At 45.7% G+C, this 18,598-nt stretch overlaps 1 protein-coding gene across 1 annotated transcript in view; it reads right to left on the minus strand.

Annotated features, from left to right (window-relative positions):
* Positions 1-14,575: 14,575 nt before the first annotated feature.
* The window catches only part of MFAP3L (microfibril associated protein 3 like), a 75,050-nt gene continuing 71,027 nt past the window's right edge, over positions 14,576-18,598 (minus strand). Inside the window, exon 3 of the mRNA XM_063920631.1 lies at positions 14,576-17,880. Coding sequence (XP_063776701.1) covers positions 17,048-17,880 — 833 coding nt within the window. The 3' untranslated portion in view covers positions 14,576-17,047. The remainder of the gene's footprint in view (positions 17,881-18,598) is intronic.

Below are 18,598 nucleotides of genomic sequence, written 5' to 3' on the forward strand. Positions count from 1 at the left end.
AGTGCACAGTAGTCTCCATTATTCAAATTACGCCGCACAGTAGCACCACTACACCAGGTAGAGACCCTGTTACACCTTACGGCGGACAGATTCCTCTTTTTACACATTACAGCAGACAGCGTCCCCTTTTTACACATTACGGCAGACAGCGTCCCCCTTTTTTACACATAACGGCAGACAGCGTGCCCTTTTTACACATAACGGCAGACAGCGTGCCCTTTTTACACATAACGGCAGACAGCGTGCCCTTTTTACACATAACGGCACACAGCGTCCCCTTTTTACACATAACGGCAGACAGCGTGCCCTTGTTACACATAGCGGCAGACAGCGTACACTTTTTTCACATAACGGCAGACAGCGTGCCCTTGTTAAACATAGCGGCAGACAGCGTACACTTTTTTCACATAACGGCAGACAGCGTGCCCTTGTTAAACATAGCGGCAGACAGCGTACACTTTTTTCACATAACGGCAGACAGCGTGCACTTTTTACACATTACGGCAGACAGCGTCCCCCTTTTTACACATAACGGCAGACAGCGTGCCCTTGTTACACATAGCGGCAGACAGCGTACACTTTTTTCACATAACGGCAGACAGCGTGCCCTTGTTAAACATAGCGGCAGACAGCGTACACTTTTTTCACATAACGGCAGACAGCGTGCCCTTGTTACACATTACGGCAGGCAGATTCCCCCTTTTTACACATTGCGGCAGACAGCGTGTCCTTGTTACATATAGCGGCAGACAGCGTACACTTTTTTCACATAACGGCAGACAGCGTGCCCTTGTTAAACATAGCGGCAGACAGCGTACACTTTTTTCACATAACGGCAAACAGCGTGCCCTTGTTACACATTACGGCAGGCAGATCCCCCCTTTTTACACATTGCGGCAGACAGCGTGTCCTTGTTACACATAGTGGCAGACAGCGTACACTTTTTTCACATAACGGCAGACGGCGTGCCCTTGTTAAACATAGCGGCAGACAGCGTACACTTTTTTCACATAACGGCAGACAGCGTGCCCTTGTTACACATTACGGCAGGCAGATTCCCACTTTTTACACATTGCGGCAGACAGCGTGTCCTTGTTACACATAGCGGCAGGCAGATTCCCCCTTTTTACACATTGCGGCAAGCAGATTCCCCCTTTTTACACATTGCGGCAGGCAGATTCCCTTTTTTTACACATTGCGGCAGGCAGATTCCCCATTTTTACACATAGCGGCAGGCAGATTCCCCGTTTTTACACATTACGGCAGGCAGATTCCCCATTTTTACACATTGCGGCAGGCAGATTCCCCGTTTTTACACATTGCGGCAGGCAGATTCCCCATTTTTACACATTGCGGCAAGCAGATTCCCCATTTTTACACATTGCGGCAGGCAGATTCCCCATTTTTACACATTGCGGCAAGCAGATTCCCCCTTTTTACACATAGCGGCAGGCAGATTCACCATTTTTACACATTGCGGCAGGCAGATTCCCCATTTTTACACATTGCGGCAGGCAGATTCCCCGTTTTTACACATTGCGGCACACAGTCCCCCTTTTTTGTAGGAAAGAAAGAAAAAGAGAAAGAGGAAAGACAGAAAGAAGAATTATACTTACCCTCTCCGCTGGCTCAGGCTCCTCAGTGCAGCATCAGACGATTCCCGGGCAGTAGAGAATGAGGAAGAGGGAGGTGGAGGAGGGAGCCGCAGCAGCGCTGTGTCATTGGTGGAGGCGCTGCTGCTGCTGCCCCTCTGCTTCACTATAGGCTGTTCTCGGAAGACAGCCTATAGTGAAGCAGAGGGGCAGCAGCAGCAGCGCCTCCACCAGTAACAAAGCGCTGCTGCGGCTCCCTCCTCCACCTCCCTCCTCCTCCTTCCCCCGTCCGTGCCGCTGCTCCTCTCCTCTGTGGGCGGCTGTGCGCTGCGGGCAGCGGTTGCCCGCAGCGCACAGCGGCATGTAATGAGTCAATTTGACTCATTACATGCTTGGGCCCCTGGACAGAGGCGGGCCCCAGTGCAACGCACTGCTTGCACTGGCGGTAGTTCCGCCTCTGCTGAGTTCTCAATTCCGCTCTATCCACATGGAAGATCAAACAGGGGTTCTTGTGAGACAAAGCCGCTACTTCCGACACCCGCCTTGTGGACGCCAAGGCCAATAGCATGACCACTTTCCAAGAGAGAAATTTTATGACAACCTTTCATAAAGGTTCCGATTAGTGTGACACAAGAAAATGCAACACCACGTCAAGGTCCCACGGTGCCAATGGGGGCACAAATGGAGGTTGGATGTGCAGTACTCCTTTCACGAAAGTCCGAACTTCCGGAAAGGTGGGCAATTCCATTTTTTTTTTTAGAAAGAAAATTTAGAAGGCCAAAACTGCACTTAAATGGAACCTAACTTTAGGCCTGCATCCACACAGGCTTGCAAAGAATGGAGAAGAACGACCCAGCTGAAAGTCTTCTTGGATTCACACCAAGACACATATTTACGCCAAAAACGGTGGTAAGGCTTTGCCGTTACTTCTTTTCTAGCCTGAAGAAGTGTGGAAATGACTTCACTGGGAATACCCTTTCGGGCTAGAATATGGCGCTCAACCGCCACGCCGCCAAACGCAGCCGCGGTAAGTCTTGATCCACGCCCGGATCTTGCTGTAACAGTTCCTCACGTAGAAGAAGAGGCCAGGGATCTTCAATGAGTAAATCTTGAAGATCTGGATACCAAACCCTCCTTGGCTATACCGGAACAATGAGGATCGCCTGAACCTTTGATCTTCTTACGTGTGCCATTATCATGTAGCTGTACATTAAGCAATTGTATGACCCATAGTGATTATTATTATTATTATTATGCTGTGTGTGAGTTTGGGGAGTGGTACCCCTCAGGTCTGGTGTGACTGGGCTACCTTGGGGCAGCACGCCATATTATTTATTTAGCACTTATGTAACACTCCTATTTTTTCACTAATATTACTCTTTTGAGTATTTTATTAACACCCTTATTTCTGTAGCACTTTCTAACCCATTGCTTCTGCTTCTTTCTTAACACATATATTTCAATGGTGTGCTGCCCTAGGGTGGTCGGGCCTGAGCCGACTTTGTGGGGTCCAAGCCCTGGACTTATGCTTAGTTAGGGACCTCCAGTAATAGAGCAGCCGTGAAGTGGCCTGGAGGCTTATCATATCTTTTACAAAACATATGTAACGAAGAGCTCTACATTTTCTATTATTACATAGTATATAGTTCTTCTTACTACCAGCCAGCAGAGTGCGTGGGAAAATCCCTTTTGTTTTTCTTGTCTAGAGTAACTCCCTCCCGCAGCACCTGAGGATTGTTACCAGCTTGATTAGAGCAGTTTGCCACCATTTATTGCAGTTCAGTGAGGCATAGATGGAGCCAGCTTAGGAGGGCATGCTGGGTCCTGTGGTGCCATTTGGAGGATACAGGGGTGCCTCCAGGTAAGCTAGCTCTCAATCTGGATATGTTTTGTATGTGCCATTATCATGTGGCTGTACATTAAGCAATTGTATGACCCATAGTGATTATTATTATTATGCTGTGTGTGAGTTTGGGGAGTGGTACCCCTCAGGTCTGGTGTGACTGGGCTACCTTGGGGCAGCGCGCCATATTATTTAATTAGCACTTATGTAACACTCCTATTTTTTCACTAATATTACTCTTTTGAGTATTTTATTAACACCCTTATTTCTGTAGCACTTTCTAACCCATAGCTTCTGCTTCTTTCTTAACACATATTAACACTTTAGTATTTCAATGGTGTGCTGCCCTAGGGTGGTCGGGCCTCAGCCGACTTTGTAAGGTCCAAGCCCTGGACTTATGCTTAGTTAGGGACCTCCAGTAACAGAGCAGCCGTGAAGTGGCCTGGAGGCTTATCATATCTTTTGCAAAACATATGTAACGAAGAGCTCTACATTTTCTATTATTACATAGTATATAGTTCTTCCTACTAACAGCCAGCAGAGTGCGTGGGAAAATCCCTTTTGTTTTTCTTGTCTAGAGTAACCCCCTCCCGCAGCACCTGAGGATTGTTACCAGCTTGATTAGAGCAGTTTGCCACCATTTATTGTGTATCACCTTCAGAAAGAGTGAAAGCGGAGGGGACACATAGACCGACTGAAAACACCCAAGGTGTCACGAGGGCGTCCACTGCTATAGCTTGAGTGTCCCTTGACCTGGAACAATATCCCTGAGGTCTCTCGTTGAGGCGAGACGCCAACATGTACAATTGAGGCACACCTCAAAGACTTGTCACTTCTGTGAAAACTTCTCGATGACGACTGTATTTCTCCCGGATGGAGATCGCGTCTGCAGATGAAATCTATTTCTCCGTCGTTCACATCCGGAACGAAGACTGCAAATATAGCGTTTACCAGTCTTTCCACCAAGCGGAAAACTTTTTGCGGCTTCTGCCATTGTGGCTTTGCTCCTTGTTCTACCCTAGCGGCTCACTTACACCACTGCTGTCAAGTCGTCCGACAGAAGCAAGACGGCAGATCACGAAGAATATGTTCGTCGAAAATAGCTCTTAATTCAAGAAAGCTTATTGCAGACAAGATTCCCAGCTTGACCTTTTCCTCTGGAAATACTTCCCTTGGAAGGACTGCTCCCCAGCCTCGGAGATCTGCATGCATGGACACCAGGATCTAATCCTGGATCCCGGACCTTCGTCCCTCTAGGAGGTGAGAACTGAGCAGACACCTCAGGAGCGATATCCTGGCCATTAGGATTATATTCCGATGCATGTGCAGGTGAGACCCGGACCACATTTTCAACTGGTCCCGTGAAAACCACTCTGGCATTTGACCTGCACACCGAAAAGGCCTCTTAGGCCGCACCCATCTTCTTCATCAACGGAACACATTGATGGATTGTCACTGCAACTCTGATCCGACTCAGGATCCTCAGATCTCTTTCCACAGGAAAACACAGAACCTCAACCGTTCAGTATCTACTCTGATACCCACCTCCGACATCTGCATCGTTGGGAACAACAGCCAATCCCTGTGTTGGAGAACAGTCTTAGGGAAACAACGATTTGCACCACTTGTTTCTTGACCTCGCCTTAATCAGGAGAGTGTCTCAGTACAGAATAACAATGGCTCTTACTATTGAAAGAATACCATCCTACTGCCATCACTCCGGTGAAAAAGCAAAGACAATCCTGGATATCAACCCAGGTAAGCTGAATGCGGAGAAAAACGTAATCAAACCCTTTTCATCCTTCACGTTTTTTTTTTTTAACAGAGACAGCAGGACAATGTCCTGAACCTGTCACAACTCTGGTATGGCGTCGCATACTACCTCTCCTTTCAGAGGGGAATCGGTAAGATCTATTTGAAAAATCAGTGAGGGGAAACTCCAGTATGTCCCCCTATGGATTCTATTATTAACTCACAGACCCAAGTCCATTCCCGGACTGACTGAAGAGTATTAGACGAGTTCCCACCGGTGTGGGCTCCAGCCAGATAGACCCAGCGACATGCGGTGGATGTGGTAGACACAGAAAACGACATCCGCTTCTGCGAACCTAACAAGGCTGCAGAACTCTTACCTTTTCACCTTCCACTATCTTCACGGAAAGGGAAAAAAGAACGGTAACGAAACGGTTAAAATGACTGCATCCCACAACAGAATGCGTCACCAACCTTTGTGAGGGAATCTAACTCACGAAGGTAGACTTACCAGTGGTATCAGCCGAGATCGACTTAACTGAGGCATCCCCAAACAGCGGTACACCGTCCCAGGGAAAAAAACTCCAGTTTCTCTCGGAGTCAGCCTCAGCATTCCCCCGGCCACACCTCCTGCAGTCGCACGGCAGCCTGCCGCAATGTTATAGAGAAGAATCAACATAAGAAACATCCCCTCTCTCTGTAGGGTAATTCTATCGGATGCCCTTCCGAATACAAACACTCCCTCATGTGCATGTAATGCAAATAACTCCAAAGCATAGAAATAAAATATCACTTAGCTTCCTGTGTACGATCCTTTGTGACAGGGCCCCGTGTCGACCAGGAGTTGACTTTCACAGTATTCTATCCGTGGCGGGAAAAGAATAAACCTTCGGACTCCTTGTGAGGATCTGAGACCAACTCGTCATGGCCGACCTAGAGCTTTATCAACAGAGCGACCAGCACATGAAAAGGAATAGTTACTTCAGCATTCATTAGAAATTGTAATATGAATAGACATATTGTAATACACATATACACACATATCCTAACTATATATATATATATATATATATATATATATATATATATATATAACATACATATAAGCGGATTGTCCGGAGCCGTCGGGTCCCTAGTGACATTAATGTGTTCTGAATGTGTATGACCATGTACTGAAATGCCCCAGTTGTGGATCTAGCAGGAAACCTTATGGTCGGCAGAAAACCTAGTATTCGTCGACAGCAGGGAGTAGTAACCAGGCAAAATAACATTCTTGCAACCCCGTGGGGTCCGAGGGAAGTATACATATATAATTTTAATAACACTTCCCCACATATACTGCCATGTCTGTGCTCGAGCTACAGGCCCATGGAACCGTACCATACATATAAATATATATACAGGTATAAGGCAGTTACAGCATGTTAATTTACACCCAGTAAGAACAGTTGGTGCCGACAGGGCCACCCACACAGTACTGTGTCTCCCATACAGTGTTTACTTTTAACAAGCATACAACTACCGACCTGCTGATACTGCATCTACCGAATCAAGTACCAACAGGCGTCGGCGATGCTGACAGTGATCCCCACAGCTGTTTGTGACAGAGCACTCACGCATGTCGACATATGTTGACTAAAAAGCTATAGTGGGTATATCTGACAGGGAATACACAGAGATATATGCACAACAATAATGATTACATGCCCATTATCTAAAATGGTGCTATATTTCCTTCTATATAGCACTAAACACTGTGCCCCCCCTCGTTTGCACTATATACATGCTTTTGGCGGGGACATGGAGAAAATGGCGCTGAATCTTGTTGTGAGGGCTAAGCCCCGCCCCTTCTCGGCGCGCTTCAGCCCCTCTATTAAAATAACTATTTTATGCTGGCGGGGGTCCGTATACAGTGCCCACGCACTGTATACATGTTTTATCACACGCAGAGGTTTATATTACTGCCCAGGGCGCCCCCCCTGCGCCCTGCACCCTTGCAAAGCTGTTGGTGTGTGGGAGCAATGGCGCGCAGCGCGGCCGCTGCTTTATACTGGCGGGGGTATCGTACACGGCGACCGGGCACCGAATATGCAGCGGATTTGACCCTGAGTAATTTGCTGCCCAGTGCGCTCCCCCCCCCCAGTGCCCTGCACCCTGTGAGTGCCGTTGGTGAGTGGGAGCATGGAGCGCAGCGCGACCGCCGTGCTGTACCTCCGTTACTGAAGTCTTCTGCCATCACTGAAGTCTTCTGTTCTTCACATACTCACACGGCTTCTTTCTTCTGGCTTCTGTGAGGGGGGTGACGGTGCGGCTCCGGGAACAAGCAGCTAGGCGCACCAAGTGATCGAACCCTCTGGAGCTAATGGTGTCCAGTAGCCTAAGAAGCAGAGCCTTTAACTCACAGAAGTAGGTCTGACTTCTCTCCCCTCAGTCCCACGATGCAGGGAGCCTGTAGCCAGCAGGTCTCTCTGAAAATAAAAAACCTAACAATAAAGTCTTTTAGGAAACTCAGTAGGGCTCCCCTAGTGTGTGTCCAGTCACTCCTGGGCACAGAATCTAACTGGGGTCTGGAGGAGGGGCACAGAGGGAGGAGCCAGTTCACACCCATTCAAAGTCTTATAGTGTGCCCATGTCTCCTGCGGATCCCGTCTATACCCAATGGTCCTTATGGAGTCCCCAGCATCCTCTATAAGAAATGTATTATTTATTTAAAACCGACCTTGAATCACTTTTTAAGCTCTAAATGTTTAAATAAATCATCAACCTATGTAGTCACTTAGCATTAGAAGCTTAATTAGTCCTCCACACCTGTCCACCTAATGTATGTCATCCATATGGTGTTGACCTAGACACTGTCCATCTATCATCCAGATACTGCTTACATGAGCTCTGTGCTTCATGACCATTTAAAAAAGTTTATTTCTGGTAAGCATTACAGTATATATCACCTAATATACAGTAAAATAATATAGTGCAGTGGTTCCCAAACGTTCTGGAGTCACGGCATCCTAGAGAATAAGCATTTTGTTCATGGCACCCCTAGGATAAAAGTTTTTTATTGATAAATTTGGGAACAAAATCTAAAATTAAGTAAATTGTTCATAGCTGTCATCCTTAGGGTCAGTTATGTGGTGGTGTACAGAATTGTGCTTATGATTGTCTACATGTTTTATGATTGGCAGCCACCAGCACTGGTTTTGCCTATCAGTTTGACCATAAATAATTCGATTTGGTTCTGGACCACCAACCTGAGGCACCAGAGCATCTTGGCATCCCAGGGTGCTTAAGCACACAATTTGGGAACCACTGGTATAGTGAACCCAACCAGTGGTTAAAGTGGGCCGGAACGGGGCGGAACTGCGTTCCGTCACCTCTAATTGCAGGCGGAACCAGTTCCGCCTCCGCCCGGCCACAGCATCAGGTCCCTGCTGCATTGTGAAGTTGGGTGCAGCCGCCAGCCAATCCCGGCTTGCAGACCAGCTGCAGCACCAATCTAAAGAAGAGGCAGCTTTTTCAAAGTCTGGTGTGAGCCAATCACGGCTCGCGGACCGCCAGCCAATGAGAAGCTGCCAAGTGGCAGCTTCTCATTAGCTGGCGGTCAGGGTGCCGTGAATGGCGCACAATCGGCACCAGATTCAAAGTCCGGCGGCTTCTCGCTTCTGGTCACTGTATCAGCTCTTCCCTGGGTGAGGCATGCTAGGGGGATCAGAGCAGCAAAGTCACCACCTTCATGTGCCAGCATGTTGAACCTGGGGACCGAGGAGCAGAGCGACAGCTGCATGAGCCTGGTCTCAAGAAAAGGACCATCCTGGCAACGGCTAAGGTAAAAGTGGCAGTGCCCACACATCACCCCTCTTCACTCTGACTGGCACACTCCCTTCTCTCTCTGCCTGCCATTTTGTTTCCTAAATTCTAGCCTCTTCTTTTTCCTCCACAATTCCAATGTGTGTCTGTGTGTATATTGTATGTGTTCTTCTCTCCCTCCTTTTTCACAGCACACCTCCACTTTTCTCTTCTTTATTGCGTCACATGAACTGGATAGTGAAGCAGGCTTGCAAATTTTGAATGAATTCAAGTAAATGCTAGTAGCTCCAAAAGCAATATTCATAGGGTGGGCAGTATACTGTAGCTAGTTAGCTGCCTGTGGGACATCTGTTGCAGCCACTGTGCAGGGCCATAGTAGTAGAGTTAGGCTTGCTGCTTGTTTGCTTGTATAATCCTACTGTGTGGTCTAATATTAATTACAAGCAATGTACTCAGGGCCGTTCCGACCATTACGCCAGGTACATAGCCATGTAGAGCACCACACTGTGAAGGTAACCGCTGTCTTCTCCATCCCCAGGCTGCTAGCTGACCATAGTGCCCAGGCCCCAGAAGATTGTGCTACTGTGACAGTATTTTGAATTGGGGGTACTTTTGTGTGGCCACGCCCCTTCCTTATGATACCACACCCCTTTTTGCAGCGCGCGCCTTCGGCGTGCGCTAAGCGGGAGGGGTCGTGTGGGAGACGAGTTCCCCCACCTCTCCAGGACCACTTTAAGCCCTGAACCCAACATACTTCTAACCCCAAGAAAATGGTTCAATAATCACAGACACAGCATATGTGGGGAAAAGCTGAAAAAACAAGTTATGCCACAATAATCCACTACTGAGCATATTTGTTGTCACTTTCCTTGTTTTCTTGAGTTCCCAAGTATAGAAGGCAATGAATTAACAGTATAAAGCGGATATTTTCGTAAAGTGGCTGAATAAGATCAGAGACCCGATTCTGCGACAAACTAAAAACTTTTTTTTAAATGATTAGGTTTTAATATTATGTATAATAAGGAACAACCTTGTGAATGAACATTGACTTTCCAAAAACAAATAAAACACTTTTTGCAGTAAATAGTTTAATGTATTTTGCTTCCTAAGCAGGTATTACACAGATTGCTTTGAGACAGAAATTAAAAAAAGTATAAGATTTCACAATTAATACATTGTGCCATGCCTGTCACATAATGATTATTTGGTCAGTTAATGAACCAAGGCCCTCATTCCGAGTTGATCGCTCGCAAGGCGATTTTAGCAGAGTTACACACGCTAAGCCGCCGCCTACTGGGAGTGAATCTTAGCTTCTTAAAATTGCGACCGATGTATTCGCAATATTGCGATTACAAACTACTTAGCAGTTTCAGAGTAGCTTCAGACTTACTCGGCATCTGCGATCAGTTCACTGCTTGTCGTTCCTGGTTTGACGTCATAAACACACCCAGCGTTCGCCCAGACACTCCTCCGTTTCTCCGGCCACTCCTGCGTTTTTTCCGGAAACGGTAGCGTTTTTAACCACACGCCCCTGAAACGCCGTGTTTCCGCCCAGTAACACCCATTTCCTGTCAATCACATTACGATCGCCGGAGCGAAGAAAAAGCCGTGAGTAAAAATACTATCTTCATTGTTAAATTACTTGGCGCAGTCGCAGTGCGAATATTGCGCATGCGTACTAAGCGGAATTTCACTGCGATGCGATGAAATATACCGAGCAAACGACTCGGAATGAGGGCCCAAGTGTTTACAGGTAGAGAAGGACGATGATGAACATTCCGTCAGTTACAAAATAAAACATTTGATATAATTGCTCTACAATAGTGCAGGTCTGTATTGTTATGATAAAAGTATAAAACTGTATGGCAATGAATTGTGATCAACTTGCACATCCTATGAAAATGTAAGTTTTTTTTAATATTTTAAGTTTATACTGTAAAGTAATAACTAAGTTTTGTAGCTGTTTTCTCCAATTACTGTATACATTTGGCACACCTTGCCTAACTGGAGACAAATTATCCCATATACTGTACTGTATAAACTACTTCATAGCGGACTCTATGACACGAGCTGTCTATAGTGTATAATATTGCAGGATTCTGTTGATAAAATGGTATCCGGTCTCTAGGCCGACAGTCATTAGGTCGACATGCATTGTCGACAAGGTTTCTAGGTCGACATGACAAAAGGTCGACATGAGTTTTTCACATTTTTAAAACTTTTTCATACTTTACGATCCACGTGGACTACAATTGGGAATGGTAACCTTTGCCGAGCTCAGCGAGGCACCTTTCCCGAAGCATGGCGAGCAAAGCGAGTCATGCAAGGGGACACGGTGCACTAATTGGGGTTCCTGGTCACTTTACGAAGAAAACACCAAAAAAACTCATGTCGATCTAATGCTTGTGTCGACCTATTTTGGGTGTCGACTTACTGTCGACCAATAGTGGTCGACCCTATGATCCACACTGAGAAAACTTAAGAATCTTAATGGCCAGTTTACAGTTGCTGAAGTGCACAATAAATTTGGAGCAGAAATCTTAGTAAGTGCATTCTCCACAATGTTTTCCATTGCTGGAATTTCTGCTTCACCAGGCATGGTCATAAAGGATTGAAGAGGAAACCCTCTATTGTTATTCACAAGGACAAGCACAAAGAATGTTAAACGTGCGTAACCGACAATGCAAGAGCTGTTCTTTATGCACTATGGGGTTCATGAAGAATTGGGTGTGTGCATTTCCACATACATAACAGTATTTTCTTCATCCATATTCAGATTTGCTGCATCTTGCATGGAGGGAAGGTTCCAGAAGTATAATAAATGGGGGTCATTCCGAGTTGTTCGCTCGGTAAATTTCATCGCATCGCAGCGATTTTCCGCTTAGTGCGCATGCGCAATGTTCGCACTGCGACTGCGCCAAGTAAATTTGCTATGCAGTTAGGTATTTTACTCACGGCTTTTTCTTCGCTCAGGCGATCGTAATGTGATTGACAGGAAGTGGGTGTTTCTGGGCGGAAACAGGCCGTTTTATGGGCGTGTGAGAAAAAACGCTACCGTTTCTGGGAAAAACGCGGGAGTGGCTGGAGAAACGGAGGAGTGGCTGGGCGAACGCTGGGTGTGTTTGTGACGTCAAACCAGGAACGACAAGCTCTGAACTGATCGCAGATGCCGAGTAAGTCTGGAGCTACTCAGAAACTGCACAGAGATGTCTTTTCGCAATATTGCGAATCTTTCGTTCGCAATTTTACTATGCTAAGATTCACTCCCAGTAGGCGTAGGCTTAGCATGTGCAAAGCTGCTAAAAACGGCTTGCGAGCGAACAACTCGGAATGACCCCCAATGTGCAGTAAAGTTGTGTTCTCATAAACGTAACTTAGAAAGACCAGAGTGTAGATGCCTAGGAGCCTGTTAGGAGACACATATCTTATGGAAACTCAGATACACACTGATGATGATCGCCAGCCCCTCCTAATGGTGTCTTGCTACCTTCAGCAGATAGTATCTTAATTATTAGTGTGGCTTCTGCAGGAAGGGTACTGCTGCTTTAGCGCTTACTACGAACATTGTCATGCTACATCTCCTGGTGCTACTGCTTTATCCTAGAATTAACCTAGAGCATATACTATTGTTTCTCCTGTATAAGCTATTGTGCAAAGTATACCTTTTAGGTGCATTTTACACCTGCTTTTTCTTTTTTACATAGAATGCATCCAACTCTACATGAGCCAAAAGCATATTATCTCAATGAGGTCATTATGTAAAGGTCAATGACTCCAATAAATACTGCAGCCACTCACATCATGAAGGCAGCCATTTTGTGAACTAAAACTATAAGCATAAGACTGCTCCCTACTAATTTACCAGGGACTTTGTGGCCTCAGTGATGGCTTAGTGCCTCTATTGTAGACCCTAGCATATGAAATCAGGGAAGCTCCCAGCTCACACCTTCAATGCCAGTGTTTATTGATTGAAACAACCACTACAAAGTCTAGCATGGCTGCAATGAAAGCATAACTATGGCAGTGCCTGTTTCATTTGAGTGCCAACACATAATCCTTGGTAAATAGCACACTAATTGGGACTGGAAGTCTTTCATATGTAATATTATTGATATTCATAATTGCTTGGTGTTTGCAGTGAACAGATACAACTTCTGCATTAGTTGTGCCTAGTAAAGTGTCTTGTGTGCCCGGTACGGTGTTTATTTCCCATTTTTGTTAAAAACAACTGAGTCCAGTTGATGTAATAAATTCAGAATAAAGCCACACACCTAGACAAGCAGAATTATAATTTGCCTAAACCACACTCACAGCAGGCATCATTTCCCATGACTCCTGTTGGCGGATACATTTTCCCACGCCTTCCTATAAATATAAATGACCACTGTACATATAGCCTTTCTGGACTGAAGGTAGAGAAAGATAACTTTTAGTGTTTTATGCTATTGTCATTTTCAGAAGTTGTAAGCTAGAAATAAAGATGACATACTTATAATGCTGTCAGGCAGGATCTACTGTATTTCGGCAGCTCTGTACAGTTCCTAGGGTGTGTCTAGGAAAGTATACACAAACTCCTAAGGAGTTATTCAATTATGAAGCAATTCTTTAAATCTGTAGCCTGGCATTGTTAAGAGCCCAGCCCCAAAGTGTTATTATATTACAGTGCGTATCAATCCACATCAACACTTTTCCAAGAGATGGGATCATCATAATTTTTTTTTTAGTGATATTAAATCCTGTACCGCTGGTTACATCTGCTTCTTTCTCTAATTGAAAGAGTGCCCTGAATTACATTTACATTCAATAAGCTCTTGCTACTGCTATGAGAACATACAGTGGTTCAGTATGATTTACCGATGGACGGGATGTCGGCGGTTAGAATTCAGACAGCGGCATCCTGTCCATCAGAATCCCAACAGCCCCCCCTAAAGTACCCTAACCCTCCTCTGCCCCCTACCCTACCCCTCCCTTGTGGGTGCCTAAACCTAACCCTCCCGGGTGGTGCCCACTCCTAATGCCTAACTCTTCTATGTGCCTAAACCTAACCCTTCCTTCCCGGTCCCTAACATTCCCGGCCTTGCACCCTAACCCCCCTTCTCATGACTAAACCTAACCTCCAGTCCCCACGGCAGGACACCAGCACATCCCGCTGTCAAGGCGATTGGGATGCCGGCTGTCGGTATTGTGACGCCAGTATCCCATGCGGTGCTGGTTTCGAGACTCGGGATCCCAGCGTCGGTATATCAACCGCCGGGATCCCGTCCGTCGGGAAGCTAACTGCTTCCCAATACAGTATGGGTCATCTACAGTATATCCACTCTTTAAGTGGACGGTTCCTCCTCAATTATGCTCTTCCAATATGGTACGGTATGTGCCAATAAATTATAGTAATAACAAATGACTGGTGTAAAATGTATTCCATTGCCCCAGCTCAGAGCAACTCCAAGTATTCTTTGGGGCTGGTAAAACTGCTAGACAATTAAGCTTGGATAAAAGTTCACGTTTCAGCAGGAATATGATCCTAAGCACAAGGCCAAAGCACAACAAATGGAGATTGCTCTACAATGGGACACATATTGACTAATGCAAGTTCATATCCTTTTATTATGAATTAGACTTCAACAGTGTTTATTATTAGTGCTATTTAATTATTCTGCCTAAACATGTAATTATTGACTAGCACTACACTCACACTTTGTATACAGTATATTATAGTCTTGATCATAGCAGTGAGAAGGGTTTAGCTCCTGACCTGATAAATTAGGTTTTTATATACAGGTTGTTATGTTGATGAGCACATAAAGGTGAGGTCATTCAGCTGCACTCCTGGCAGGATTCCTGTGCACTCTGCGTTGCACACTACAGTACTGAAGGATATTTAAAAGGTATTCTTGTGGTTTTATCCCTGATGAAAGTAAAACTGTAATCATAAGCATAGGAAACTAAGGTGCTGTTGGACTGTCATTCCTGTGTCACCCACCTACCATTGCTTGTTGTCTCTTATCGCTTGTTGTCTCTTTTAGGGATGCACTAGGGAAGGATCTGTTATCAAAGCCTGCCGTGAGCGTCTTTACCAGACATTAAGCTTGAAGAGAGAAGTGCAGCAATCTGCTGATGAGGTCCATGGGCTTCTAATGCGGCAGAGACACACAGTCATGACAAACAAGTAAGCCACTAGACAAGCATTTGATCCCTGCTATATTTGGCATTCACTAGAGAGGTTATCTCAGTCTGAAACAATACAAATGTATCAGGACATGTTAGAAATTTTACACGTAGATCAGCAACAAAATAATAAATACAATAAACACAAAAGGTCAAATGTATAACTATGATTCTGTAGTGTGACAAAGACAGATTTCACTATATTAACATCAGATATGTAGCAGTGAAATTCCAGTGGTACTAGCAATAATGTAATGCCATAGGTCTCCACTCTAGCAGTGAGCAAAGCTGCAGATCAGCAGGGGTGTATCTAGAGGTCCGAGTGCCCCTGGCAAAGTAAGGGGCTGGTGCCCCCCATATTTTCAGAATAATTACAGCTGTACAGGCTCTCTGGCACAGTACAACAATAGTGGTTGATACATGCTGTCTTGAGGCAGAGCTAATGCAGTAAATGTCTGGTAATGGTAGATGCTAGATCCAAGTGGGCTAGGTCCTCTGATGTCACAACAGTATGACCCGTGACCTGCCTCCACATAAGGATGCAGATTCAGCGCACCGGGGAGATGGTTTGGTTTAGGCTGCAGGAGTGAGACCGGGGTAGGCTATAAGAGGGGACGGTTAGGGTTAGGCTGCAGGGGACGGTGGTGTTACTGTTATGCTGCCGGGAGGAGGGGTGGCGGGGGGTTTACGTTTAGGGAGGGTCAATCAGATGTGGTCGCAAAGTGGTATTGTATGCAAATTAGTCGATGTTTTTGTACTGCGCATGCGTATGAGCCGCAGTGATTATATTGCAATAGTGCTCTCACAGAGGAATTAGTCACAAAGAGAGTGACAGGTAGACAGCATTTTGGGGTGGTAACTGGGAGTAGTCGGGTAATGTCATGACCATTCAGATTGCATTTTCGGAGGTTAGGGTTAGGCTGCGGGGAGGGGACATTACATTTAAGCATCCATAGGGAGGGTTTGGGTTAGGCTCTGTGGGGGGGGGGGGGGGGAGGGATAGGTTTAGGTTGCAGCAAGGGGGGGGTTAGGTTTAGGGAACACTGGGGATCAGGATCAGATAGGAGTTGGCAAAGTCTGCCACATATAATAATTCATTTCTACAGAACTATATACACTGCCTGTAATATAATTTAATATATTCATAATTTTATAATATTACCCCCTCAAACATAGTCGCTCACAGCTGCTTCCTGGTTATGCTACCGAGCCGTGGCCACCTGTCACTGTCATCCTAGGAGGAGCGCCCATGTTTGTGCGCAGCTCGGCTACTAATAATGCATGCCTAGTACAGGGGAGACAGCGGGAGCCCGTGCGCACTACATGGCATCATCGCATATAAAGGACAGCCATGAGGAAGAGCCGGGAACCATGATTGTACCTTCAGTAATCCACACCGGGCGCCGCCGCAGGGGGACATTAATAGGACACATACAGTATGCTGCTGGATGGGCGGATGGCTCTGGCGCACATCTATGTTCCCACTCCCTACTGATCCTACACAGTGCACACTGCTGCCTCCTGACCACACGACATCACACAGCGGGGGCGGGGCTGGCAGCTTCAGGAAGTGCAGCACCACCGGAGCATCCTAACGCTCTGGGCAGCTGCACAGACTGCAGCAATGATAGTGCTAGTCATAAGAAAGGGTCATTCTACCCCCTGGCCGCGGGTGGCATCACCAGACGGCACCCCCAATTGGCAGGCGCCTCTAGCGAGTGCATTTCTTGCCAAAGGGTAGATACGCTCCTGCAGATCAGCCACAATAGGATTCTGGATTTGGGGAAGAAATGGTGGTTTCTTCTAGTAAGGCTAAGTGGCAATTCTTTAACATCTTCTCTAAAACAAAGGTGCTCTGAGTGCCTATAAATGATATGCATAGGTTTCCTATCTAGACATGGCTTTCATATATTATACATGTAGTAGTGTGATCTTGCTGAGGTGCATTTGGTTCACTGGTTTGTGCACATTCTTTTGATGTAGAGTCTTCTTTAACACATGACTGAATGCTGTCCTGGGACTCTGTATCTAAGCACTGTTTTTTGGCCATTGGATGTACAGACACCACTATGGCAATTTGCCGAGGGTGTTCATGGAGAGATGAGGCATCCGAATCACCTGTAGGAGAATCACTCCGCTGTAGAGCATTGGGGATGGTGAAGACTTCATCCACATCACAAACTTCCTGACCAACAGCTCCCTGTCTAACAAACATGTGTCCTGCTTCTTCTAGACCAACCACCTCCATGATCTCTTCCATGATTGTCCTACAGTTCATTATAAGTGGTGGCAAGGGCACACTTCTGGCCAGCTCCTCAATATATCGGGCAAACTCCATTGTTTTAAATTGAGTAACTTTGGCAAGCTCAAGTGTCTTGGCAGAAGTGATAATGGGGATTCTCTTGGCAATCTCAAAAGCCTTTTGTAATTTCTCTGCTCCTTCTGTCCTGAAGAAATCATTAATAGCTTTCTCAGTCTTCTTTAGATGACTGCTCATCATACATAATCTTGTTATATTCAGCACCATCACAATGGTAAAAGCAACCAGACAGACGATCATGTAGTAGATGCCCATATCACCAGAGGTGAAGATGACTCGCAGTGTAACTGTATTATTCACAGTGCCATGGGAGTTATTAGCAACACACGTGTACTTCCCTCGATCTTCAAATGATACACTGGTTATATTTAATAGTCCACTATCCAGAATCCACCATTTATCAGCTGGGGGAAAAAAAGTTTACACATATTAGGAATTATTAACTACAAAGTTATTAAATTACTCACTTATTAATTAACTCAGACTTTAATTGTTATCCATCAGTTAGACAAGTGTATGGTTATAAAAAGTGGACCTAAGTGGATGTAGTTATTAAACTCATTGATCTCATCACATCATATAGGAATTTTTCTGGTATATGTATTCTTTTTTTAAATTATTTTATTGTAGTTTATGCTTCTCCGCCATTGTGGCTGGTAAGAAAATATGCACTTTCAGATAAAGCACACCATGACATAATGTAGTATATGGGGGTGGGATAGTACATGAAGGACTACTAATGGCAGGTGTGAAACTTTCTAGCATTAAGAGCCCCTTAAAAAAGGGAGGTGTGCGGTTTTCTTCTTTAGAAGTACCACTTAAAAGGAAACTTCTGTGCTCTCCAAATGCCCCTGGTTCTACTGCAGGAATATGTGACATGAGAGTTTCCAGCAGATGCCAGGAGTAGTTAGGGGGCACATCACATTAGTACCTGCTACTAGAAAGGACACCTTGATATGGACTTGTCCCCATGGACTTACATATCAATATTGATTCATATGTTATTTGCAGGCTGCCGGGATCCTGACACCAAGTGAAATGCTGGCGGGGGTAGGGGGGGGGGGGGAATACCGCCCGCCGCCTGGAATCCCCACTCAGGTGGTGGACCATGCCAGAACTAGA

Source organism: Pseudophryne corroboree, chromosome 1 (genome assembly GCF_028390025.1).
Source record: "Pseudophryne corroboree isolate aPseCor3 chromosome 1, aPseCor3.hap2, whole genome shotgun sequence".
Taxonomy (NCBI): domain Eukaryota; kingdom Metazoa; phylum Chordata; class Amphibia; order Anura; family Myobatrachidae; genus Pseudophryne; species Pseudophryne corroboree.